This window comes from Electrophorus electricus, chromosome 10 (assembly GCF_041902795.1).
Source record: "Electrophorus electricus isolate QZ-2024a chromosome 10, ASM4190279v1, whole genome shotgun sequence".
NCBI lineage: Eukaryota > Metazoa > Chordata > Actinopteri > Gymnotiformes > Gymnotidae > Electrophorus > Electrophorus electricus.
The window spans coordinates 27,763,858-27,790,833 of record NC_137506.1 but is presented as its reverse complement, the minus strand read 5'-3'; the positions used below and the strand labels follow the sequence as shown (position 1 = coordinate 27,790,833).

The 26,976-nt window shown below is 39.0% G+C and overlaps 5 protein-coding genes across 16 annotated transcripts; 3 read left to right on the top strand and 2 right to left on the bottom strand.

Moving 5' to 3' along the window:
• On the top strand, nt 1-12,144 carry heatr4 (HEAT repeat containing 4). 8 transcript variants are annotated; one of them, XM_081722110.1, is made up of 17 exons: nt 1-2,327; nt 4,518-4,577; nt 4,718-5,488; nt 5,714-5,901; nt 6,434-6,640; nt 6,824-6,967; nt 7,206-7,382; nt 7,568-7,737; nt 8,565-8,669; nt 8,787-8,905; nt 9,131-9,311; nt 9,461-9,530; nt 9,633-9,822; nt 10,045-10,123; nt 10,247-10,400; nt 10,481-10,537; nt 12,036-12,144. In XM_081722110.1, exons 3-16 carry the CDS (start codon nt 4,752-4,754, stop codon nt 10,531-10,533), a joined length of 2,574 nt encoding a protein of 857 aa, XP_081578236.1. In that variant the 5' UTR covers nt 1-2,327; nt 4,518-4,577; nt 4,718-4,751; the 3' UTR covers nt 10,534-10,537; nt 12,036-12,144. The 8 variants fall into 8 exon arrangements, 7 of the variants coding, with proteins under 7 accessions (XP_081578236.1, XP_081578233.1, XP_081578235.1 ...); XR_014125656.1 differs by having other exon boundaries at nt 10,247-10,537; nt 12,036-12,126; XM_081722107.1 differs by lacking the exon at nt 12,036-12,144 and having other exon boundaries at nt 1-2,323; nt 10,247-10,676.
• Nucleotides 12,143-14,306, bottom strand: haus2 (HAUS augmin like complex subunit 2). Of its 2 annotated transcripts, none has more exons than XM_027008843.3 (6): nt 13,789-14,306; nt 13,617-13,709; nt 13,427-13,496; nt 13,200-13,332; nt 12,846-12,954; nt 12,143-12,300 (listed from the first exon to the last, which is right to left on the bottom strand). In XM_027008843.3, exons 1-6 carry the CDS (start codon nt 13,873-13,875, stop codon nt 12,187-12,189), a joined length of 606 nt encoding a protein of 201 aa, XP_026864644.2. In that variant the 5' UTR covers nt 13,876-14,306; the 3' UTR covers nt 12,143-12,186. The 2 variants fall into 2 exon arrangements, with proteins under 2 accessions (XP_026864644.2, XP_026864645.1); XM_027008844.3 differs by having other exon boundaries at nt 13,617-13,705.
• A 303-nt stretch (nt 14,307-14,609) lies between these two features.
• On the top strand, nt 14,610-18,176 carry adprs (ADP-ribosylserine hydrolase). Of its 2 annotated transcripts, XM_027008856.3 has the most exons (7): nt 14,610-14,926; nt 15,018-15,056; nt 15,150-15,246; nt 15,348-15,555; nt 15,943-16,130; nt 17,315-17,415; nt 17,610-18,176. In XM_027008856.3, the coding sequence occupies exons 1-7, from the start codon at nt 14,740-14,742 to the stop codon at nt 17,978-17,980; spliced, it is 1,191 nt and encodes a 396-aa protein (XP_026864657.2). In that variant the 5' UTR covers nt 14,610-14,739; the 3' UTR covers nt 17,981-18,176. The 2 variants fall into 2 exon arrangements, with proteins under 2 accessions (XP_026864657.2, XP_026864658.2); XM_027008857.3 differs by lacking the exon at nt 15,018-15,056.
• Nucleotides 18,177-18,353: 177 nt separating this feature from the next.
• cinp (cyclin dependent kinase 2 interacting protein) lies at nt 18,354-20,973 on the top strand. Of its 2 annotated transcripts, none has more exons than XM_027008859.3 (5): nt 18,354-18,846; nt 19,237-19,408; nt 19,519-19,645; nt 19,757-19,886; nt 20,027-20,973. In XM_027008859.3, exons 1-5 carry the CDS (start codon nt 18,840-18,842, stop codon nt 20,227-20,229), a joined length of 639 nt encoding a protein of 212 aa, XP_026864660.1. In that variant the 5' UTR covers nt 18,354-18,839; the 3' UTR covers nt 20,230-20,973. The 2 variants fall into 2 exon arrangements, with proteins under 2 accessions (XP_026864660.1, XP_035388591.1); XM_035532698.2 differs by having other exon boundaries at nt 19,480-19,645.
• Nucleotide 20,974: 1 nt separating this feature from the next.
• On the bottom strand, nt 20,975-26,777 carry znf839 (zinc finger protein 839). 2 transcript variants are annotated; one of them, XM_027008855.3, is made up of 7 exons: nt 25,628-26,777; nt 24,400-25,317; nt 23,997-24,194; nt 23,492-23,584; nt 23,004-23,150; nt 22,692-22,811; nt 20,975-22,455 (listed from the first exon to the last, which is right to left on the bottom strand). In XM_027008855.3, exons 1-7 carry the CDS (start codon nt 26,516-26,518, stop codon nt 21,739-21,741), a joined length of 3,084 nt encoding a protein of 1,027 aa, XP_026864656.2. In that variant the 5' UTR covers nt 26,519-26,777; the 3' UTR covers nt 20,975-21,738. The 2 variants fall into 2 exon arrangements, with proteins under 2 accessions (XP_026864656.2, XP_081577987.1); XM_081721861.1 differs by having other exon boundaries at nt 22,692-22,748.
• Between the last annotated feature and the right edge of the window lie 199 nt (nt 26,778-26,976).

Here is a 26,976-nt window from a genome sequence, read left to right as displayed (position 1 = left end):
ATGGCACATGTAATAACTTTAATAGAAGAGAGACGTATATGAAAGTGAGCAGTATGACTTCATCTCATTGATATATACCAAAGCTGAACTACGAGGAAACTGGGCCAATGCTATGTGAGGATTCAGAAATCGATGAAGGCTGAAATTGAGGCAATGCACTTTGGTAAACTTTGTGTTGCTTTAATGCCCAATACAGGAGAAAACTGAATGTGGGAACAATAACAGCCTTTAAGATCTGTAAAAGCCTCTATGAGCTTTAACTTCTTTGTAAAGTCTTGTCCTGTGCATTCAAGTAACATTTGCCCTTTCAAGTCTTGAATACAAACCCAAGGGCTTAATTTAAATGAACAGATATGAAACACATGAAGATCTTAAAATTCCTTTAAATTATGTGTGTGTACCAAGAAAATTGTATATTTGTACCACAAAATATCTGAGGTTTTCTTCAAAGGGTATATAGTAAAGAAATATGTTTATGCCTTATATTGGCCCACCTGGTAAAAGTATTGTGTTGGGGAACCTAATTCAAATCACAAGCATGGACAAGCTTTAAAAACATGAAAGATAACATGGCTGAAAAAAGGTTTGTCTTAAGCAATGTAGGGAACTGCCATTTACCTTCTTTAAAAAAAGACTTATGATATATGATTTAACCTTTTTGACAACTAGAATAATATTTAACTTTGTAGAATTCACAGTTTTTATGATAGGGATCACTTTTAAATAAAAGACATAGGTCAACATCATTCATTTATCCACTTGTGTAGTCAGTGTTGCTGTGTAGAACAATTATGGCCATGGGTTATATTTATTTTGTGAAAATAAAAAAAAAAAAAGTAAAAAAAAAAAAAAAAAAGTAGCACTATTATGCAGCATGTGGAGCAGTAAAATGTGATACATTTTAGTTTCAACACTACAAAAATGATATGTGAGTAGACCCTAAATAGCTATAAAGGATGAATGTTGCATGGCAGTTAATTATGTTTGTTCATAGACTTACACATTCACAGGATATGCCTGTCATCACTATTGTTGTTATGAGTTTTTAGACTGCTAGATTATCTACATACCTAGAGGTTGTTTAAATATCAGTTTTAAAGCCACAAACACGCATTTGTATTGCTGTTTATATTCATTTAATATGACCCATTTTCAAGTAATGTAACCAACTAAGATGGTTGCGTCCTGTTTCTGAGACCAAAACCAACATTACATTGCCTTATGATGAATCCAAGAATTTTTAGCTGCCCAACAATGTTATGAGTGTGAAAGGTTAAAAAAGAAAAGATGACGCAGTGACTGGCTTTGCATTACAGGGGAAGCCTGTGTTATCTCAATCACCCTCCCAATGTGATATGGTGTAGAAACAGAGGTCTGCATTGAAAATTAAGTTTTAAAGAAAATTTGAAAACATGAATATTCAACATATATATTCCATAGTTAAGACATTGTGGAACTTTCTGTAAGACTGTGGACATTAATCTGGACAGCTGAACAATTCTTATGTGAAGAAATCATTGAATATTGTCCCAGTGCTTCATAGCATTGTGTAGACTCACTGCACTCACTGCTGCAGGTTCAAGTGTCTGATCTTGGCATCTTAATTTTAAAGGAGATGTAGTCTACAAGATGCAATAAAAAATAAATAACTATTTACGCACAGGCCCTCACTTTTATGTTGTATCATGTTTGTCTTTTGTAATATTGCCTGTCATCATCTAGGCCATGTATGATTAGGTAAAAAAAACATCACTAAGAGAAATGGCATACGTTTTCATTTGGTATTATTTTTTTAATTATATTTTGAAGCAGATTGCTTGGCTACAACACAATTTCTCAACACAGTTTCTCGGCTATGGTTATGAGCAAATAAAGGTAAATTAAGACCTGTCAAATGGTGCAGCTAAAATGGCCGTGACTGTTAAAAAGAATGCCCAAAATAAATTTGTAAAGACAAACAAATGTTCCACGACTTCTTTATTTCTGGCCAAATCTAATATTCTACTACAAACAAACGCACACTTTTTGACACGTTTCCCTCACTCTGTTGCGTTACTCACTCAGGTGTATTTTGTCTCCATAGTAACGTGTCATCAAGCGCACAAACTCTATCAACTAACTGGCATTAACAAGTGAAAAATATTTATTATAGAATAAAGGTTGTGATATTAAACTTAATCTATGAAAACAGTCGGTGGAAAAGATTTCCTTTGTCTCATTCAGTTCGTCAGCATGAAGGTTGTGCAAACATTTCAAGCACTAACCATCTGAAATTCATGAATACGGCTTTGAGATGAAGCTAACGCCAGTCTACTTATAAGCAGTAGGTGAGTTGTTTATGTTGTAGTCGAAAACACAGAGTAACATACTTGGTTATGGTGTGCTTACAGGCCGTGTACAGCAAAAATAACAAACATTAATGAGGGTACAAACTAGCAACAGAAACAATTTACTTTTGGTCACAAAGGAAAAGAGGAAAAAAGATTCCAAGTACAATTCAGTGCGCAATCGTCTTAAGTAAAATGGTCCACGAATTTGGGGCTTATTTGTTTAAATGTCATTGCTTTGCATTCCTGCATCTATCGACACATTTCAGTTTTGCCTTTCTTTGTCTTTAAAAATGTTCCTAGTTGGGTTTTCGTGGTTGTTGTTACCCGTATCTTGAATATTTAAAATGGCTAAACTAAAAGCACACAGTGAAATAAGCTCTCGAGACCCGCAGCTGCCTATTTCTACTCCATCAGAAGCTCTCACCAGACGTCCGGAATATGAGATGAATGCAAATTTTGGTACTTAATTTATTCCATTTCATTTTGTTTCTGTAAAACACTATATAAACCGTAGTTTAAATGCTATAGGCCTACAAACAAAGCAATCATTTGTTTGTTATATTAACTGTCAAATTCGGCAAATTCTTGAACAACGTCGCATCTGTACTGGAAGATATTCGTGCACAGATCAAATAAAACAATCGTGAACACTACCATGGTGTTCAACGTAGCCGAAATAGACTCTAAAATGCCTATTCAGGCTCTTAAAAAATGTTGACGCCATCTTCAAGGAAAATAAAGCACTCACAGAGAAGGCGCGTGACCTTCAAAGAGCTAAACGCCGCTGGAAATATTTGCCGAGTAGACTTAAACACCTAGAGGGCGATAACACTCGAGAAATAGCCTACTTGTACAAATTCTGAGCAAGATCGTACCATAATGGGCAACGAGTAGGCTATGAAAGTTTTGACGGTATGAATGGACGGGGTTGGGGAGAGAGAAGGAAAACGACCAGTCATTATGCAAGTTACAATAAGACTTTACCTTGATGCAGCCTGGAAGCTTTTTTTTTAAAGTTTGTAAAGAAGATAATCAGCTTTCTGAGGATCTCTGCCAGGTTGATGAAGTAATTGAAGGCACAGATCAAAGCATCTTGAGAAAAAGGACACCGAACATCGGCTGCTCCATAGTCCATGTCTAATTAGTAACAGGAAGAAGATAACCTTGTTGTTGACATTTACCATCACTGTCACCTATTCTCTTTGTCTTTGGGACCATATTCAACATCTGGCTGGTATCCATATAAGGGATGTATGTTTCTCTCACAGAATGGTCTTTGTAAACATCATTAGGGGATTTGGTCTGCTCATACTTGGTTAAACCCTTTTCTTTCTTGTATAAACACACATTTTAGCTAAACTGTCATGTTTGTTATGTTTTAGTTAAAGCTGTATTCCTCTTAATCTTATGGGTCTGATGCTGGAAAGAGAAAGGCTGATTTTTATTTGATAATGTAATGGTAAGCTACAATGTATTATGTTACAATACAGTCTAACCAATGAGGAGAGAACATTTTATTCAGACATGGTAGTGATGGGGCCATTGACTATGAAAGGAAATATCTGTAGCTATCCAAATCAAATTTTTAACTCTAGATATACGGTATTGAGGATTTTGAAAATCTAAAAATTTTGTGTGATCATTCCGGGAGAAGATTCTAGCTAATATTGTTAGTGATTAATGTAGCCATAACTACAACTCAGTACTCATAAATGTTTGTGGAAACCTTGAATTAAGATACCCCTGATGGTACTTACACATTGCCACTAAGGAACAGTCATAGTTAAATTGTATTATTCTTAAAAGTTTAGTACTGACTTCTGACTAATCTTAGATTCTTTGTAAGGTATAGTTTCTGATGGTTTTATACTGAATGCCCCTTTTACAGATTATTGTGTAATTGGCCTAAATATGTCACCCTTAAATTACTGTTTCTAAACATTGAAATTTTACTTCCAAACAAGGAGGCTTATCAAGGCATTGAAAATCTTTAATCTGATGTTCTACAAGATATTTTAAGGATAAAGACTGCAAGTCAAGTACTCGTTAGAAGGATGCCAAGTAAAGCCAGCTAAATTATTGAAGAAACACAGTTAATAAAGGAAATGCAAATTGACATTGCATTTCAGAAGGTAAGGTAATGTACAGATATGTTTACAAACATAATACTTATATGTCTGTCCTCAGGTGTGACCTTATGTTTTCGAACACTGCTCCACATAGTCTCACGTGCTACCATCAAATGTGGTGAGTTTGGATGTTGCTGGCTAGATTAGGTGTAGCTATGCAACAGATGGTGCTAACTATTTCCATGAGAAGCAATTTTTCTGATTGAGTTGATATATTTGTTTCAAGTTACTAATTCTCAGTTTGTGTCTGGTGTATAGACAGATCACTCTCAGTGAGCCTAGACTAAGCCCAATGGATTTAAAGCAGCAGCCAAAAGGAAGCATGGAATATTATCATATTGTCAGTAATCTCTCTGAAAGTCTGTCTTTCTCTCAAGATGTCATGTACGAGATGGGAGCAAATGGCGTTCCATATAGCAAAGCTGACTTCAGCCATCTTTACCGTACATCAGGCCTTTTGGCACGAGTTAGTAGATCTAAAAACATTAAAAAAGCAGAAACAAAAGTATCGCCATGCCACACTCGTCACAAAGCTCAGGAGAATGTGAGAGACTTGATAGCTCCTTTTCCAGTAAACCTGCCACCACTGCATACCACATATTCCAGATCATCAGCTGCCAAGGAGTGTGTGACAGTTCCTGGTCACCAAGGCAAAGTGTTGGACTCATGTAAAATAACAGGGTTGGGAGGCCACTCAAATGCGTATAGTTGCCTCAAACTGGTAACTGCTAGTGACCAGGATGGACAGAGCAGGAATGACAAGTGGCAGGATTGTGTATTGAAGAAGCTCACCAAGACCACTGCCCAGTGGATTGTCAGCCAGCAGGTTCCTAGACAAAGCCAGTACAAGGCAGGTCTACAGTCACTGCTAAAGGGTCAGTATGGTTCGGCCAGTGCCACAGACTTGGTAACTGATGAGCACATGTTTGAGGAGGACTTCTGTGGGCTCTACGAAGTACCCAAATGCAGTCCAGATCCCAGAGTGCTGCAGAGCAGTAAGGTTGAGACACCACTACCAGTTTATTACAGGTCAGTCAAATATAGGATTTATTCAGTCTTTTCGTTACACGTTCAGTCTTTCCATGTTTATGCCCTCTAGAAGCAATTACTGGTTCATTGTGTACTTTATTCTCCTAATTAATAATTGAGAATTAATAAGAATTAATCTAATGTTATAAGATCTTAACATTTCAATATGCACAGTGATTCTATATGTGAATTATTAAAGTGTCTGCAGTTACATTTTCCTCACAGGGTGCAAGGTTACCTTGTCTCACCTGCCTGCACAGATGAGAAAGGTGGGTTCAGTCAGACAGCAAATGATGTGACCGTCACACATATGGAGACCCCAAGGCCCCCATGCCTACAGGAGAGTCTGAAACCACGCATGGGAAAATATGTTTTTCACACTGAAAACAACTTTGAACAGGAGCTCTACTCAGGTAAACTAAATGTAGTTCAAACTGTAAATGTAAATGGATTGTAAATACAGTTTTGAGAATTTCAGGACTAGACCTGGAGGACGAAGATGTATAAAAATGCTGGTACTTTTCACACAACTTTAAATCTGCAATTTTGCTAAAGTCAAGGTACCATAAGTACATCCAGGATTTGTTTCCATGTGGTCCAGAGAAGTGGACGGGTTCCCTAGCAGTTGGTATAACTGGTATGACTGGTTTGTGTTTCTGGCACCTTCTCAAAGTTAAAGTGCTGTATAAATGTGTGTAAAGTTCTTCTGAACATTCCAGTTGAGAATGCATTTTTGTGTAACCATTAGTCAAAAAACATGGAAATCTGCACAGACACATTTTTGGCAGCCACATCATTTGTTGATATGAGCATGTTTTTAGCAAGCATTTGTTTATCTCTTCTATTTCAATATGATTAATTTCTTTTAGATTACAATATTTGTTTGTTGTTGTTTTTCTTCTTCTTCATCACATTATTATTATTATTATTATTATTATTATTCAGAAGAAATGGACAGGATGGGAAAAGGTGCACAACAATGGGTAGATCTGCCCACCAAAGCTGACTATGCCACAGAGCTGGGGCCTAGGCTTCCTGACTACAGTGGACAAGACACGGAGGTGCCCAAGCAGCAGGCCCACTACAGACCCATGCTGAAACATTCCTTGCTCCGCTATGCGGTGGAGAAGTGGAGGGATGCCTGGAAGATTAGTGAGTTCCTGTACTTGCTGATTTTTGTCTCCCCAGTAAATCTACACTTTTCAATCAGACCTGACTAGAAGCTCAGCTTGAAGTTCACCATTGATTAATACGTGTAGTATTAAGTAACTGAAATGCTGACATATGTGTTGGTTATGCTTTTAGAGATAAATTAACATGGTACCCATCTTCTAGAAACAAAGTGGCAGAGTATGACTGTTGAGGGCTTGAAGAAGGCTCTCACTCACCTGCACTACCACGTTCGGCTGGTGGCCATTGCTACTTGTGCATCAGCTGCAGTTAACAGACCACAAGAGGAGCTGGATCTCACTAAAGCAGGTTAGTCTGTGGATGTGTATTTGAGTCCATAACCTGCTAAATTTGACAGAGAATATTGAATTATCTCAGTTCTGTGCCTGTTGTGCCTATTTTGCACTTATGATTATAGGACAAGTAACAATAGACAAGATCTATTTTTTTTAAATCCACCTTCAAATGTGGAAATATTAGAGCTTTAGTTTGTTTTTAGGTCAAGTGGTAAGAAAAACCCAAAAGTGTCATCACACTATTTGTTTAGCTCAGCGTAGTCAGGACTGGGAGGTAGAGGCAGTACCTCCGGAACTGCAGCCTCTACTTCTCGCTGCTCTTCATGATCCAGAGAGGACAATTCAGATGGCAGCTGCTCTGTGCCAGTATGCCATCGGTAGACCCAGTGCCCATGCACGAGACATACTCCGAGACATCCTTTGGCAAGGTGAGTGTAGAGACTGCTGAGCAGACTAAAAACAGGACAGCGTGAAAACTACAGTAGACGGCCAATGCCATGTCCCCTACATGAGCCCCTGTAATATAGTAGGAAATATTATGCCTGAATGTCTGTTTTTCTGTAGACATCAATCACCCTGATAAATGATTACATTTGTTTGTGTGGTACCACAGATTATTCAAGAATAGGAGCAAACAGCTGGGCTGCAGCACAGTGTCTGGCAATAGAGGGTGAAGCCAGTCAAGCTGTCATAGAAAGGCTTCTTTCTCAGCACTTTGCCAGCAGTACCATGTTAGACAAACAGCAGGCTGCCAATCTGCTAGTCAGCATTAGTAGGAAGACAGTAAGTACCTTACCAAATATTTTTGAATAACATCCACCCTCTTTCAAGGAATATAGATGTACTTTAGCTTCCAACTTCATTAAGTATAGCTTTTGAATTACTGAGCCTTGCAGAAATGTAACTTTATTTTTTGTAAAAATCACTTAAACCTGGTAGGATATTTTTTGATGTCCTCAATTTAAAATAAATCGGTCACTAAAGCATTTCTTCCTTTTATTAAGTGATAATTAATAATTTATTTTTAAAATGTAATAAAAATGTATGCTTTACACAGAAAAAAAAGTTTGTCTTCACTGCCATGTATTTATTTTGGTACTGAAGACTAAATGAATTCTACAAAATAAAAACAACAATTTAAAACATTTATTGTAACAATTTTGAAATGCCTACATGAATAAGTTAAGTATAAATAAAGCATATTATAGCATTTTAATGTAAAAGGTTGTACAAAAAAGAAACTAAATTAATATTTCAATGGAAGGACCCAACACTCCTTAAAATACATATTCATCAGTTCTAAGGTTCAAGTTAATCTCTGGGTAAGTATTAAATAATAAATATAGTTTTCTACATTAAAGCAGAGACACTGGAATTATAGCAGACAGGGTGCTCCCACTGTCGATGTGGAGAGGGGAGCAGTGCAGGGGGTGTGACTTTACAATGCTGGCTCATCAGCCATCCACATTGGACAATGGCATCAATTTCACCCTACTGTTTATAACTATTAAGCAACTTCTTGTTCATTTATTGAGGATGTATTTTGCTTTCATTCTCTCTCAGTTCTCTGATATGATCTTACTCACAATTGAGATTAACTGCCTTCTTAGACCCTAGTGCGCTCTCTACTGGCAGAAGAGTTGAACAGTGCAAATAGTTCAACCCGAGTCCTGGCTTGTAACATCATTTCACAACTCAAATGCCCAGTCAACAAGGTACTTTCAACCTACACTAACAATTGTTCTACTGATTAATAAGCAAAAAATATTGTGCATTAAGCTTATTTTCTTCAAAATTAGAGCTCTAAAAAAACCTAGATACTCCCTATCTAGGATATCACCAGCAAGCTGATCTACTTGATGTGGAATGACTGGAGTGGTGCGGTGCGTCAGGCAGCAATACAAGCTCTGGGCAAACTGGCCATGGGAAGTGTTATACATGATGAGTTACGGTATCTGAATTCATAGGTCCAAATAAAAGCATTTCTGGCTGTAGACTACAGAAAATACTAGTTTTTCTTTCCATACCATATGTTGCGACCATTATGTGCTATAAAACTGAGTTATTTTAAGAATAGGTATGCTAACAGGGATTTTTATTTTCACTTTACATAGAATAAAAGAAGTGCTTGACCTAGATGTAGTTTGTTTTAATATTGTATCTATTCTTTTGTCAGAGTCAGACTGGATAAAGGTCCTTTCTCCTGGCGTGTGGAGGCACTAGTCCTTATGGGACAACTAAAGATAATGACAGCCAAACTGTTGCCCACTTTCTTGCGCTGCCTGAAAGACGACTTTGTAGTCGTACGCAAGCAAGCCTGCTTGACTGCAGCTTCTCTCCAGATAAAAGATGAGACCGTGAGAACTTAACTGAACTTAACTTTGAACTAAAAAAAGCAAACTATAGGAAGCTGAAGAAGTAATTAAATTCATATTACCATATGGTGTGAACAAGGGTATACATGTAATTGAATTTGATAGTTGTAACTGAAAGTTTATTCTTTTAGATCCTGAATCAACTCATTGAGTTAACGCAGAATGATCCATCATGTGAGGTGAAGGAAGTAGCAATCAACAGTGAGCTTGACCTGTCTCAATATATAAATTAAAATTAAATCAAATCATGCATATATTGTTCTTTGTGTGAGCTTGTCCTTTAAGTACTAGTTTTTGTGTCAGCTTTGAGGAGAATTGGCTGCCTGACACCTTCACTCCAGGAGAACTTGTTGTGGGTACTACACCATGAGGAGGAGCCCAGAGTGCGTATTGCTGTCTGTCAGGCCTTGAAGAGCTTAGATGTAAAAGGCCCTGAGCTACAAAATGTCCTGCAGGAGTGCTATGTCTTGGAAACCAACCCACAGGTTCATAGGTCTGAGCCAAATTTTGATGGGATTCTAAAAATCTGAATTGACAGTTTATACCAAATACACTAAAAAAGGATGAAAATAAACATACTATACCTCCCTACACTATGCTATATCCTGATATACTTTGGAGGACAAGCTTCTGAATTTACAGATGATCTGTATAAAACTGATGTACATTTATAAGTTTTTGGACAAAGGCTTACATTTCTTTTCCTACTACCAAGGCACATTGAGGAACTGATGAAAAGCAATGGATACAGTCTGGAAGGGGACAAGAGCATGGTCCACAGGATAACAGACCAGGTTAGGGTGCTGTACCTCAGTATGTTAGATGTGATGGTTGATGCCAATTTTACTGTACGGGCAGCCTCTCATACACAAAGTTTTGAGGTTAATCTGGGTGCCTTTGGCCCTACTAATCTGTAGATCCAGAAACTCTGCGGGAAGAGCATAATCACAGAATGTATACTGCTGTTAGAAGAGCTGGAACTTCAGCAACAGTATCATAAGTCGTCGCTAGGACAAGAGGGGCAGCCAACAACCTCAGCCATGGCCACACTACAGCAGGAAAGATGCAAAGGTTTAGAAACCCAAGCAAGTCTTCTGTTTCCCTATACCCATTTAATTACATTACATTAATTGTATATTTTCATATTACAGATAAAAAAAAAATCAGCAAGGAGTTTATCAGCATCAACAGACAGCACTCATAGTCAGGTATTACTTACTATTCAATAGCATTGCACTACTTTGCTATATGCAAGATGGATGTGGTAAATTTATGGTTGTAAGTTCACCTATTTAGCCTGCATATTCATAATTTATTAAATTATTCATAATACAGTGCCTGGCCAAAATAGTCACCACCTGGATTTAACTAAGCAAATAGTTGAAGAGCCTCCCATTGGATAATTACTGCATGGGTGATTGTTTCAGCTGCCAACAAGTTATTTAATCCTAACTGATGCAGTGAGTAGCTTCTCATTTGTTAAACAACCATGTCGAAAGACGCATCCTGTGGTTGTGGAAAAGATGTTAATCTGTTTCAGAAGGGTCAAATTATTGGCATGCATCAAGCAGAGAAAACATCTAAGGAGATTGCTGAAACTACTAAAATAGGGTTAAGAACTGTCAAACACATTATTAAAAAGTGGAAGGACAGTGGAGAAACATCATCTTCGAGGAAGGAATGTGGTTGGAAAAAAATCTTGAATGATTAGGATTGGCGATCACTTAAACGTCTGGTGAAATCAAATCGTAGAAAGACAACAGTAGAACTCAGGGATATGTTTAATAGTGAAAGTAAGACCATTTCCACACACACAACGCAAAGGGAACTCAAGGGGTTGGGACTAAACAGCTGTGTAGCCTTAAGAAAACGACTTGTCAGTGAGGCTAACCGGCAAAAATGGCTTCGATTTGCTAGGGAGCATAAAGATTGGACTCTGGAGCAATGGAAGAAGGTCATGTGGTCTGATGAGTCCAGATTTACTGTTCTAGAGAGATGGTAAGAAGAGGCGTCTGAAGTGATGCACCCATCATACCTAGTGCCTGATGGGTGCCACAAGCCTGTGGGGGAAGTGCTATGATCTAGGGTTGCTGCAGTTGGGCAGGTCTAGGTTCAGCAAGGTTATCTGCCCAAAGAATGAGGCAAGCTGATTACCGAAATATACTGAATGACCAGGTTATTCCACCAATGGATTTTTTTCTTCCATGATGGTGCAGGCATATTCCAAGATGACAATGCCAGGATTCATCAGGCTCAAATTACGAGAGAGTGGTTCAGGGAGCATGAGACGACATTTTCACATAGGGATTGGCCACCACAGAGTCCAGACCTGAACCCCATTGAGAATCTTTGGGATGGGCTGGAGAAGACTTTGCGCAGTGGTCCAAATCTCCCATCAATACAAGATCCTTGGGGGAGGGGAGGGAATTAATGCAACTCGACAGAAATAAATGTTGACATTGTAGAAGCTTGTGGAAACGATGCCACAGCAAATGCATTCCGTAATCAAAGCTAAAGGCAGTCCAATAAAAGTGTGTGACCTTTTTTTTGGCCAGGCAGTGTAGTAACAAATGTACAAAATGTATGCATTAAGCCAGCAGAGTCTACACAGATATATAAACTTGAACCTAGATATTTAGACTATATAAAATGCAGTGGTTTGATTTTTTTTTTTTTTTTTTTATTCCTCCCAATTCATCTCTTTAGATTTCTTAAGTATCAAAGCTGCCACCCCGATGCTCAACAGAAATCAGATGCTACAAATTCACTTCAAAAGTGTAAAACGTGGTGAATAAAGTAATGGTTACAAAACGAATGTTCAGTGGTTGTGTTTATTTACTCTGAAGTTCACGTTCTCTTAACTAGACATGTCTTTGACATTGTCCTTTGCCTGGCCCCGTCGCTGAAGGACTTGCCTGGACAGACTCTCCACCTCAGTGATTAGAGCCAGTAGCTGATTGATGGCATTGTTCTGATAGGAGAAGAAAAGATATTTGTTTGCATGAAAAAAAAGAAGATAATCTTAACAAGCAGTTAAAAGTTAAAAGCAGAAGTCTGCTGAAGATTACACCCACACCCACCCACCCCCAACCAAATGTGAGGCACCTGCTCCTTGTGGAAAAACAAGGGTTCAGGGCCTATTTGTTTAGATAAAAGATGCATTTCTAACAAACATGTTAAATTGCATTAAAAAGCAAATTAGACAATTATAAAATGCATTATAAAATAAGCAATATGATCTGCTGTGAAATTTGAGGCACAACAAATTGTGATATTGATGCTGACATCTTAAGTACTGGCTAATACCAGTGCCAATCATTTTCTCTCCTATAAAATCTAAGATTAAAGTCTATTTATTTGAAACACTTAATTTATGATGTTTATCTAAGAACACCATGCACAAATGATCAAACATTACAACAAATACATAGCCAATTAAACTCACACACAATAACAATTATACATAAATAACTCCAGTTTAGTTGCGCTACATATTCAATCAATAGCAGTCCTTACCAGATTATTTAAAAATTCATCAGTGGCTGGAATCAAACATATCATCTTAATTTTCATTTCCAAATTTTCAATGAACTCCACAATCATTCCTATGAGTTCAACCACATATCTACAATAAAACAAATTATGGAAATTAATCAAGCATTAAAAGATCAGTTATGGATTTTTTTTTTCCAAGAGTCTTATAAGCCAGGTACATAACATGTGACTTTGCCCAGTCTTTGCTTTCTCATAGGCCCAGGACTTAAAAACTATCCTTTGAAACTGTTGTTACACAGGTAAGCAGAGAAGAACAATTAGTGTGGATCACTTTATAACACTACTGAAATGGCATGTTGAGCCAAGCTCTCTGACCTATGAAGATCAGCTGGTATAGGCATGTTCTGCTGACAAAGAGGTTTCATAAGCCTTTGTCGTAAACTTGGCTGTTCTCTTAGCACCTCCTGAAGATGGGAGGTGAACTGTTGTAAGGAGACAAACCGTGGAGCTGAAATAAATAGAAAATACAAGGGTCCTGAATGTTTCAACACACATTTTCTAGAGTTTTAGGGTACCAAAAGGAACAATGAGCAATCACTTACTGAGGTAATAATTGTGAGCAACATCTGCAAAGCTCTTCTCAAGTCTTAAGAACTCCATATCCAAATTCACCTTTAAAAAAAAACAAAACAGTACCCTGTAAACTTTGCACAGGAAATCTCAACAGTATGACACTGTAATGAATACCCAAGTGAGACACAGCAGTAGTAGATACTGCCTATATTTTCCAACCTGGTCAAGATCACGCTTGATTCTACTCAGCTGCTCAACTTCAAGAAGACGAGAGGAAAACACCTCCTGCCTGGGAACAGTGTCAAGATCTTTCTGAAAGCAGAAAATAAAATGTTAACCTATATCCTTAACTTGCAAAAAACTGGAGATGGGCGCTGTGCCATTAACTCACCTGGGACATTGTACCCGTGGTAACACATCTCGACAAAACCTTTGTTGCTGGCGTCACCGTGTAAGGATTAAGGTCCCAGGTATTCATGATAGCTAGAAACTTTTAAACCTGATGATTAAGATAGCTATCTAACGTGTTGGAGTTTGGTATAAATAATGTAATTACGTTGTAAAGTTACTTAAAATAGTCTTCATAGAAGGATTATGACTGAATTCGTGTGAACTAACCTAGGTGTCACTGTTCATAAACTAGGTTAACAAAAAACTGCTAAGCAAACCAGCTAGCTAGATAGCTAACACAAACAAAACTAATCGTACTTGCTGGCAAGTAACACGATATATTACGTTCATTTAAAACATTACTCCACATCTTCCAAACATATAAGCATTTGCAGAATCTGTAGCTAACCTAACAAGAGCTAGTCACAGTGAAAAACCGTCAAATATGTTAGCTAGCTAAATTCCTATGACGAATTTTGAATGAGCCCGCCTCGTAGACTTACGTTCACAACATTCATTTGTACGCAGCACGTTGAAGACGCTGACGTCCTTCGCTTGTAGCCTTCTTGATTTATTCGTTACGGTACCATAAACCACATTGTAAATGCGCAAAACAAGCTGTTATAGCTACACTACGAAAGTTACATTCCAAAACGGGAGATTATTAATTAGCTGTAGTTATATTTTCATTGATCTATGAACAATTTCTTACATAAAATATTCTGTAGTATGAATTATTATGAACAAGATCGGAATTTTATCATATGGTGCTTATATTTGGTGTTTTCCAGTAAATAAATAGGTCAAACAATGACACACAGGAAGGGGATCACAGATGTCACGGCGCACTTCACAGCGGTTCATTTGCAAATGTAGGCTGCAGCATATATCTGTTAAAAATTACTACGTAAGCCTCGAAGAGCAGTGTTTCGCTTAATTGATTAGCGGGAGAATGACGAGTGCAGTAAAACTAGCTGCTTTAGGGGGACAGGTATCAACGCTGTCTCGATTTCGTGGTGCTCTAGTTGGTGCCGTTCTGGGAGATTGTATAGGCGGCGAATTTGAAGGAGCTGAAGATGTCCCTTTTGATCGGGTTCTTCAGCATCTTAGTGGACTTGAGGATGACACACGAGGTGATGGTAAGCACTCCCAAACTGTTTTCTATTAGACGCATACTTGTGAATATGCGACAGCTTGCTTCAATTGTCTGATTAAGCTGTCGTCATACAGGTCATCTAAATTTTGTTTATACCATTGGAGTGTCCGAATGTGAGTTCTTACTTTTTTGCTGTTAAGAAATTGGTCTCAATGCATTATTGCAAACAGTTACCTCATATGTGAACTCTACATTATACTCCTCAGGTATACTGCAGTATAGTGATGACACAGCCATGATGCGCTGTGTTTCCCATTCACTTCTGACCAGGACAGGATTTGACGAGCAAGACATGGCTCGCAGGTAGTTTTAGAAATTGTGTTAGTATCGTTGAAACTTAGGTTTGTACACAGCTCGCTGTTTCTTCATGAATTTACATATTCTTTGTTCTAATTTAATTGTAGATTTGCAAAGGAGTATAGCCTTGCTCCAGGTCGTGGCTATGGATCAGGAGTCGTCCAGGTTCTGCGGAAACTTGCCTCGCCTCAACTTAGTGATGTGTTTCAGCCAGCACAAGCTCAGTTTGGTGGGCGCGGGTCATTCGGGAATGGTGGGGCAATGAGAGCTGCACCCTTTGCCCTTGCCTTTAAAAATGCTGCTGACGTACGGAGGGTGTGTATCTAAATGTTGGAGTGAGAATGGAAATGACATTCTAGAATTTCTGGTTACTTTAACAGCTTTAACATGGTGAAAGTTGTGGTTTGTAAACCATAACTGACCGATGATCTCTGTCTCCCTATATTAAAGTGTGCCTTTGTCCAGGGGCTTAGAGAGAATGCCCTGTAGGAAGATAACTTTCCAACTGTAAAATTAAAAATAAATAAACTGTCATTGTAAGTTGTAATTATTCTTTCCTTCAACACCTGTAGAATGCAGAACATCCAGTGATGAGCTTAAAGGATTCACTGTCCCCTCCCACCCCCCCTTCAATATAAAATTTTGCAGCTGATTCTGTTTTCAATCCATACTTTGTTCTCTTTCTCACTTGGTCTCCTGCAGTACTCAAGGCTAGGTGCTATGCTCACCCACTCTTGCTCTCTGGGCTACAACGGTGCTGTGCTGCAGGCCCTTGCTGTCCACCTGTCTCTGCAGGGCACTCTGGCCTTACCACAGGAATTCATCAACAAACTCATCTCCGAGATGGAGGCAGTAGAAAAAGATGAGACAGCCCAGCGTGACTCTAAAGCGTGAGTGATTAGCTCATCTTTGTGGCCTTTTCTCATATCTTTAATAACATTACAAATTTCACAGAGTGACTAATGCCTAATTTAGACCAAAATGATTTCTGAGTGACAGTTCAGAGGGGTTTGTCACTAAGCTGGACTCCAGGGTTAATGCACTAACTTTGGATTTAGCCAAAGTTATCATAACATGTTTAATATGTAACCACTTAAATTTCAATCATAGGTTATTTCCCACAGCTGATTGGCTGTGGCAGGTTGTTATAGAAGAGTCTGATCTAAGTGTTAGTCAATTCGAGCAGAAAATGTGAGGTGATTTTGCTCAAGTATATATGAAACTATTTATCTGATATTTTTCTTTTTGCAGTACAATATGGTCACCTTCTGTTGGTTCTGATTAATTAACATTATCCTGTTTGAATTTTTTATGAGTAGCAATTACAGTTGGAACAATTCAGACAAGTCATGGAAGCATGTGTTTCTATGCAAGGAGTCAGACTAAAATGAATTAAAATGTAGCCTATTTAAAGTATGTGGCTTTTACCCTTTCTGCAGCCTTATGTAGCCAACATTTTTATTTAAATGTACTCGATATTTTATTTGCATTTTCTTTTTTTTTTCTCTACATTTTCAACAAATTAATAAAACAGCAAATATAAACACAGCATGACAGCATGTGAAGACACTGTATGATCTTGGGGAAGCTATAGAGTGCACTGCATTGCTCATCTTTATTGCTACACAGTAAGACCAAGGAATGAAGGAGTAAGACCAAGGAATGCAGTAAGCCCATTTTATACGCCACTGAAAGAGGAGAGCTATGATCTAAATCTTCAGTGGACTCAGCTGATGAGGATCTGGCTTATCGATTAAGCCCAACTATGAAAATATGGTTTAAAGACACTAACTTTAATGAGGAACAAATTATGTTGAGCTTATATTTATGCTATATCTCTCAGGACTGAGAGGGCAGTGGTAGCTCAGTGGTTAGGGTCCTTGACTTGTAATCGGATGGTTGCTAGTTCTAGCTCCACCGCTGACCAGTTGCCACTGTTGGGCCCCTGAGCAAGGCCCTTAATTGCTCAAGTTGTACTCAGTCATAATTGTAAGTCGTTTTGGATAAAAGCATCAGCTAAATACCATAAATGTAAATGACTGGGCATAAAATACTAAATAACTGCTTTTCACAGGCTTAATTTAGCAGAGTTTCCATATTGTGCTCGCTTACACAAAGTCAAGGAGCTTATGGAGCGGAACGGTGCAAGCATTGAGGAGGTCATATCAGAACTGGGTTAGTACTTTGCTTTTTGTTTATCTAGTTTAGCGCCTTGTTATTTGCATGGTGCCCCATGAAATAAGTAATACAAGTAATAACTGATACCAGTTTACAAGCTGTGCTCATGAATGAGATGAAACTTAGCTATAACCAAGAGGCCTCAGCTTGTAATTCTGCTGCATATTAACATTTTTTTTGTGTGTTTATAGGGAATGGCATTGCTGCCCTGGAGTCTGTCCCCACAGCCATCTTCTGCGTGTTGCATTGCTTGGAGGCACGGGAAGGCCTGCCAGAGCACTATGGTGGCCTGGAGAGGACAATAGCCTACAGCTTGGCCCTGGGAGGGGACACAGACACCATTGCATGTATGGCAGGTGCCATTGCAGGGGCCCACTATGGCATTCTTGCCATTCCCCAAAGCTGGCAGAGGAGCTGTGAGGGAGCAGAGGAAGCCGACCAGCTGGCTGAGCGCCTGTACAAACTGTACCACCTCGAACGGCCAGAGGATGGCATGACCATGAGCGACAGCAATCAGCCACACTCACATGGCAGTAGTCAGCATCCACCAAATTCTGACTGACCCACCATATTAGTACACATACACAAAGAAACGCACCCTTTCATGCTCAAGCACACTGCAGTAGTTTGGCGCCTAGTGTCATACACACACAGCTGACATAGAGCAGACCTTTCTCAAAAGGCTAAAACATTGTGTCATATGTCTTATATTGTGGAAAACTGTTTACAATAAAATAACAAAAGCACTTCCATCTTAACATGTTAACAAAACAGGTGAAATGATTTGTGATGGTAGCCTTCTTTCAAACACACAGCAGACAAAATTACACTCTTTAAAATTGCAACTGGAAAGAAATTAGTAAATGAAAATATTCCTCTGCTCTAACAATTTTTTATTTCTTAATAGTCAAAGTCAGCTGTTCATGTATAAGGTTAACTTGCATCTAAAATGAGACTTCAGAACTATGTTTACTGACAAATCTTAATTGAACTGTCATTTGCATTTGTATCCAAATTGGCTCATAATTTTTTGGCACTGGAAGAAAGTGGTATACAAGCAAGAACCCAATGTTATGACAGTGGGCTAGTTATAACATTGTCTGCATCAACATTTTAAGCATGGTGGCATGATTTCGTGATAGACACGATTAAACATATATTCGTTTAAAAATCGTGTTGCAAGAGCTAATTTTCCTAATCTGATCGGATGACAAAAGAAGAAACGGTGCAGAGTATTCATATGTATTGCGTGTACAAACATGATTCTTCCTGTAGATGGCAGTAATAAGAGTTTCATGGTTCGATCCGCCAGCGACTAAATGCAATGAAAAAATATTGATTGCAAGTCGCGGAATCAAAGTCAATAGATCTTACATTTTTATGTGTTTTTGGTTTTCGTATATTAAAAAGCCACATGTGAAATGAACGGTAAGCATTTTGGGAGAAATGCATTTAATTGTGTGCCATTTAAAATTAGAAGTACAGTTATGTGTGGTCATTTTCCCCTATTTCGCGCACAGTGGCATGGTTGCACATGTATGTTATGCTAGCTAGCTTTATATTTCCTTTACCTGATAAGATCAGCTTTGTTCTGCAAGCAATCTCTAATCTTCACAGTAATTAAGGACTCTGGTTTCAGATATAAAAATATTGATAATAAGAGAAAACATATTTGCAAAATGAAAACGAAAAACGATGTTTATCTAACTGATCAAAAACCTTTGTGATGACCTAAAAATGTTTTTTGAAATATTTCGCACATTCCTCTTGTCCTAAAATTACACCCTAGATTCATGAATTTGTATAATGTGTAATCAGATAAATATTCTGAGACCACAACCCCAGCAAGAAAAGGTAACTTGACCGGAAGCGCCAGAAAATTGAAGGACAATGCCGCAGACTGGCATAACCTTATCCTGAAGTGGGACCGCCTGAATGAGGAGGGATCTTCTGTCGCAGCCAAAATTGTTAACTCCAAAATAAGCAAAGAGTAAGATTTCCTTCTCATATTGATGATTCTGCCTTTGTGTATTATCTTTCTGATAACCATGTTTTTTTCAGCTTTCTCAGTTTCATCCTCTCGTATGGTATTTGGAACAGGTCTTTAAAGGAGCATGATGTGTTGATGGAGGGGGATCATTTATCTGTAGCTCCTTCATTAGTGCATCAGAACAGCCAAGAGCTACAGGCTGAATGCACCAATCTACAGAATATTGTCAACAAAATGGTATGATTTGATTGTAAAAATCTAAGTTGCAACAGTAATGCCATTTCAACATAAATGTATATAACATGTTAATTTTACTTAAATGTAATTGTTTGGTTTCTTTCACCCAAGGCCCACATTCTGTCAAAAATGGAAAAAATGGTCTCTGCTGGAAGGGGGATGTGTGAACTGGAGAAATTTCAGTATGGAGCAAAAGGCAGACCAGCACCACTCTTTCAAACGTGGTCTATGCAACAGTTTGGTCAGAAATATTCATTAGGAATAAAAACATAGTTCAGATTAATCATGTTAATTAAACCTTTTGCAGTATTGCACAACACACAGTACAATTGCATTATAAAAACCTGCATTAACCTCTGATTCCCACTTTGTCCAATGCAGCTGAAGTGTCTTCCAGACTATATGATGTTTACAAGCAGGAGTTGGCCCTCAAGCAAACCATACTACAGGAACTGGCTCACACAACTAACATGGATCTCTCTATGGTCTACCTCTCTTCTTGGCTGTATCAGCCTTATATTGAGGACTCCTCTAAACTGCTGTTGGAGAGCTTACTGATAGAGACAGGCCACAGAGCACTGTGACTGTCATTTTGCAGAAGTGTTTCATGTCTGGGTTTTTTTCTTTTTTGTAATAAACAGGTAGAAAGTGAGAATGGGTTTAATATGGAATTGGGATAGGTTAGAAGTTTTCCAGAATGCTAAAAGTGCTTAAAGTCCCAATGGAACATACTTAAATGGTATTTTGGGCACTAGCACATGCTTCTGTTGTTGCAGTAGTTTAACAAAATCCTAACCCAGTTCCAAGAATTTCAGATTATGGTAAAGCATTTACTAAATGTGTTATAAATTAATATATTAATGTAAGATGTGATATTAATTTAATGTGGGTCTGTAAATGGAATAAAAGAACATGGTCAGTTTGTATCTAAAAGGGCTTGAGTAGCATGTAAGTATTTTTTCAACTAATTTTGAATAGCATTTCCTACTACAGATATTGCTGTGAATTATTTAGTGTCCATTAAGAATCACATTTCCATTCAGTTATTGAATTTTAGACTTAGTAATATGTCCATCTACAACTAACCTAGATTATTCTTTTCAGCCTGTTAGGCATATAATGTCAATGACAATGTAAGCACTAATTACACATTTTTACAATTGCAAAATATTGGGAATTTATTTAAAAATACTTGCTTATGAAAGATTTATGTTTAACTTCACTAACTGGTATGAGCCTTAAAAAACATTTTGTCAATTTCTATCAATTTGTCTAACCCTATATATATAATGACATCTTGTAGGAAGTAAAGCTTCAATTACAAAAGGGCACTCGCAAAGATTGTTTTAATGTTATCTGTTCATGTATTCCCTTGGTATTACAAATGTTGAGATGCCTGAAAAAAACAGTATGCCCAAAGATTATATAAAAAGTAATAAAATAGTGCTTTTTAAACGACCATTCAACTGGACAAACTACTATTGAACATGTAACAAACAGACAATTATATAGAGGTAACCTGGGATTTTAGACACTTATGACATGCTTATTCATTTGCCTTCAAATTTCTGGTCTGATTCTGTGTAGTTTCATCCAACTTAGTTTAATGTCAGCCTGCTTATTCTTCCTCCTGAGGAACAGTATAAATTGTAAATGAAGTTTATCAAATTACTTTCCATAAATCATTCTTTTGCAATTGCTGACTGCTTAATTAATTTTTCTGTTCAAATTCGTCATGCTACACTGGAATTTTGTTTCTCCCTGTGGAAATATACATAGTTCCGGATTACATCATGGACAGTAGGTACATGTACCAAGACAACATCATAGCTAGGGCAGGAAAAAGAAGGTAAGAGTTTTGGCAGCTAAAAGAACGAAATGTAAAGGTAACAGGTCTATGTGTCAAATCTCCTAAATCTTACATACTTTAACAAAGACTAAACCAAAACAATGCACTAAGCTATAATAATGATGATAATACTTTGTTTTTACAAATTTACAAAGAATTACAATAAAAAGTCCATTGAAAAAAAACAATGCGGATTGTTTGGAGTGGCCAACAAATTATAGAAGGGTCTCATGTTGGCAGTCCCTCAAGTATTTCTCTCAGTTTCAATGCCAAGTAGAGCATGGACAGTCTCCAAAGGCACCCCTTCTGGTGCCTCAATATGCATGGTGGTGCCATCTGGCTCGTTCACAATGACAATTCCCTTGGAGGCCAGTTCCTCAGCACTCTGCCTGACAAGGCCCTCTGCTGTCTGGATGAGCACTGGAGCGTCTTCCTCAGCCTGGGCAGGCGGTGTTGACTGATTGGCTGCAGGTTTTTCCGTTGTTCCTGCCTCACCCACACAGCAAGCCTGCAGAGGATCACAGCTGACGTCCTGTGCCACAATTTCCTGAGGGGCACTTTTATATTCTGTGTCTGAGCTCAGCACCTGTTCTAGATGTTTCACCTGATCCGCGATGTCTACAGTCCCATCACTGGCGAGAACGTCAGAAAACTCTCTTTCAGGGTCTTCTTGAGGTTTGGAAACCACAGTATTGAGATGAGCATCTCCTGTGTCCATGGGTTCTTCTTCTAGCTGTCCTTCATGGGCTGTGTCAGGGCTTGGTGAGGCTTCACCATCAACTAACGTTCCAGAGGCCAAGTTCTCCAGACGGGTCAAGACCACCTGGGGTTCCCGAAGCAATGTGGAGCCCTCGCTAGCTTCATCCTTCTGAATACCATTCTGATTAACTGGAGAACCATTTTTCTCTCCACCACAGTTCTCCATTTTGAATCTCTTTGCTGGGGGCAGCATTTTGGTATTCTAAAAGTTATAACCAAAAAGTCTCTGTGAGATTTTACAAAAGGACTATCAAGTAATAATTTCATAAGCATGACAAAATGACAAGCTGAACTCACACACAAACAAGATGAGATATTTGTTAGAAGCAGTTCCAGTGCTAAACCTCTGGTGCCCTGAAAAGGCTCTTATTACACTGTAGTTGCATCTTCAATGTCAATGTCATATGTATGTATGAGGAATACACAGTATAGGTTCACCTCGATATTCCGTAGGTTCTTTGTGGCTTGATTTGGCCTCATCAGACCCTGTTGTCCCTGAGGGGAGGTCAGGAGTGTCAGTGCACTAGATGGATCAGTAATACCCAGCGATTTGAAGGCCTTTAATAGACATGGGTGTATATGGATTAGCATCAAAGAAATATGAAAGCAGCTCCATTACCCAAGTTACATTACTGTAACTGTATACAGTATTTTTCTTATATTTTGTGTTATATTTTAACTCTATTAATATAAACTATAGTGACAAGCAGGGATTTGATTTTTCTATTGTTTTAACAGCTGGGTTCTTACTTCCATGTTGTTGACCTCTATAGCTGTTCGGGAAGCTGGTGCAATACTAAAGTGCTCTTGTGCCATCTTCTTCACCTGGCTGTATAGTTGCTCAAATTCTCGATATACACTAGGAAACTGCTGCTTTGATGGGTGGCCCTTTTCCACCTACAAGGAAGGAAAACAAATATACATATTTGCATTGCTCATATTTCATTTTTTTTCCCCTTTTTGTATTAACTTTAATTTACCATATGAAAATCTTCAGATTGAGCATTGGAGTTTGAATTAAAAACATTTATCCTAAGGATATAAGGATTTAAAAAGCAACTCTAAAATAACCAGTGACTACATAAATTAAGAAAATTATACATGCAGGAACAGTTGGGTTAGGTACAACATACACAAGAGAAACAATTTCTTGAAAGTAGAGTAGGTAGCTTGAAATGTGTACAATGTACTCAAACTGATGACGTATCCTTGGCCTACAATAAATATGTTTGTGTTACCTTCATCAGGACAAATTCCCATACAGTCATGACCTTAGCCAGGCGAGGAAGAACAATCTCAATCAGGTCCTCATCATCATACTGTTGTATAAACTGAAGAGAGAAGGGAAATTCTTAATGTGACTCTTCAGTATACCAATATCTTATTTTGCCTGTTTTTCAGATTTCTGCCAAATACTAATTTTACAGGTAAAAACAGACAAAGAACACACACACACACACACACACACACACACACACACACACACCTTGCCTTAATTGTTTTTATTAAGTACAACAGCAGCTGTGAGCTCAGTCTTTAATGACTGCCTTCCTTTCAACTCAAGACAACCTGATTACAGCTGCAAAGTTTGTTTTATATAATGTACATCATGTAAGCATGCCACTTAATTGAACAGAATAATATTAGTGGGATGCACAGAGATCCTGAAAAGTGGGGTAGGACCACACCTGGATTTAAAAAAAAAAAAATCTACTAAAGTGCATTGAAATGGCTGAGCCTTACTTGTGTGAGTCGGGCTCTCTGTCTCTGTGCCTGCTGTTCCACGGTAACTTCTAACGCTGCTGCGTGGTGTTTAGGGGGCCGGCCACGACGCCCTCGTTTGGGTTTCCTTCCGAGCCTTTTGGGAAGACTGGGTCTGCCAGACCCCCTGGGCCGTCCAGGTCTGCGTGGTTCTATCTGTCTAGTAGAATCTGCTTGCACCTGTAGAGATAAGCGTCATCCCATTTAGTTATTTACCACTTACATCGCAATGATGTACTGAGCAGTGCTAAACATCATTTGGGGAATGTTCACTGCACTATAAGAATAGCCTTGCATGACAAAGAGCTAAACAGCTATTTAGGTCTGATGAAACAAAAATGTAATTTTCCTAAGTGTATGTGATGTAAAGAAGAAATATCTTAACTTTTTGAGTGGTGGATGTTTTCACAAGGCTTGTTTTGGTGGCATCGGTCACAGCCACTGGCTGTTCGTCTGTAGGCTTGGAGTCATTTTCTGCTGGAGATGACTGGTTTCTGTCATGAGTGGGATTTAATCTGTAGTGTCTGTTCAAACCAGCTAGGCCTATGTAGGATTTCTCACAGGCATCACATTTAAAGGCTTTACTGCGGAGGTTTAAACGGTCATCTGCCTTCTTCTTGCTTTCATCACCCTCCTCATCCTCCACACTAATCTCAGAGTAGTCATCAGAATCTGACTGGTGGCTCTCAGCCAGGTCTTCATTCTTGATAAACTTGTAGTCTTTCACCTTGTGCTTAGGGGGCCGGGACACACGGCCAGAGCGGGTCTGAATTTTCTGAGGTTTCTTCTGACGATTCTTGACCCTAGGCTTTTCCTTTTCAATAGCTGGAGTTGACACCTTGGTGACAACTGTAGTGACCTTGGCAGGCGGAGCCAATACCTTTGTGGTTGGTGACGAAACACTGGTAGGGGGAGTCGGAGCCAAGATCAGTGTGGAAGGCGTGGCGACTGCAGCTGGCTTGATTGCAGGGCTCTTGGTAGTACTGGGGATAGGCGCAGTGGCAGGTGCTTGAACTTTACGCACAATCGGGACAGAAATGCTGCTCATGACTGGAGCTGGCTTCTGAAGGAGAAGCTGAATGGGAGGCTCTCCTGGATTCTGTAGGAAATACTGCTGCTGTCCAGGCACTGGGGTGATGTGGATAATTTGAGGAGTACTAACTGTGCCCACAGTTGAGACTTTCACCACAGACTGGCTAACTGGCAGGCTTTGTGGCTGTAAGATTGTAATGGGAGCAGCCTGACGTTGCTTGATTTCCTGTTTTGGAGGTGCCTGTACTTGAATGTGGATAGGTTCTGCAGGCTGGAAATTTAAATGATATTTTGAATATTAAAACACTAAGCTAAGAATATGAACAGTTCAGCTTCGTTTCAAAAATAAAACAGGCCTAAATGACTGAACAATTAACAGCAATTAGCACTTATTTTATAGTCACAGAATACCAAACCAAAGTTCTATCAGCATGTTTGTCTCGATTTCCATGATTTAATGTAAAACTAAAAATGAATTGGGCAAACAAAGGTAACGGGTATATGATTGATGACCGTGATGACTACATATTCAATCGTAGCAAGCGGTGTAAGGTTGGGGGTATGTACTCAATTGATCTTACCTTTTGGTGAATCAGATGGGCACCATTTTGCGACTGTTGCAATGCTACCTGTTTGGCAACACTCTGTAACTGCTGGGATGCATTCTGAACGATAGTAAATGGCTGGGGCTGTATAGTTGTGGTCAGCGGTCCTCCCGATGAAATCAAGTTTCCCGGCTCAAGCGTTATATATGAAGTCGGTTGTGCCGTGACAGTCCTTTGCAGTATTTTAGGGGCTGCTGTGTGAGAACGGGCTGGTTCTGTCTGAGCGATCACTTGGGATTTATTCACATGATCTATAACCTGTTGCATGTCAATGGATGATATTGTCCCAGGTTTAACGTTCTGAGTGGCAGATGGTTTGGCGGTCTGGGTCTGCTCGAAGATGCGAGCTGCTTCACTCCCTGTGACCTGTACTAACTGCTGTTTGGATAATTGTTCAATGAGCTGCTGCTGCTCTTCGGCTGACAACCCTGAACTCTCAACAAAACTACCGTCGGGTTGAACATAAATAATAGTAGTTGCAGGCGCAAGAGCGTTTAAAAACTCACTGCTTACAGTTGTACACTCAGCGGTTATGGCTCCCTCTACATTATCGGATGTCTGAACATAAGATGTTAAAACTTCACTGCCCAAAATCTGACCGATCACCTCCTGGCAGCCATCCACATTTTTGGCATCAGGTTCTGAACCGCTATGTACCAACTCTAAAGGGCCTTGCTCACCGCCCCCTTCACCAGTTGCAGTTACAGTACACACCTTAACGCTACATGTTTCCTCGCGATTTTCACCCTCAGTGGGCAACGTAGTTGTGGTCGATACGTGCACTTGCGACTCACTTCCACTGAGAGGATCAACCTCTGCTACAGCAGTGATAGTCGCATTATTGCTCTCATCTTCGTTGTCCGCCATTTTGATTATGGAAGCAAACTTGCTAGCCAGCTAGCCAGATAGCCTGCAAACAGTCGTTAAAACGTTCACCTAAGTGCTCTCGTGGGGTTAACACTAAATATTAGAGAATCGTTGTTAAATGCACAGATAATGCACCCAACTCAAATATTTGGCCAAAACATGTGAAATTTGTTCGGCTGCAAATGCAATAATCCTAAAATGTATCGGGTTGCGATGGTAGCTAGGCGATAGATATTCCCATCCATGCTACGATGGCGAGGTGGGGGCGGGGGGTGTGAATAACAACAAATGCCGTCATTTCCGTTTCCTAAAGCGCTAAACGTTGTATTACGCGCCATTTGCCACCTGTTTTTACCACCTGATTTCGAGTATTACAAAGACGCCTCAACGGGCGCAGGTGGGTGTAATTCTCTGTCGTGTCTCTGTGAAAGATGGTAGGAAGAAATTACATCAAGACG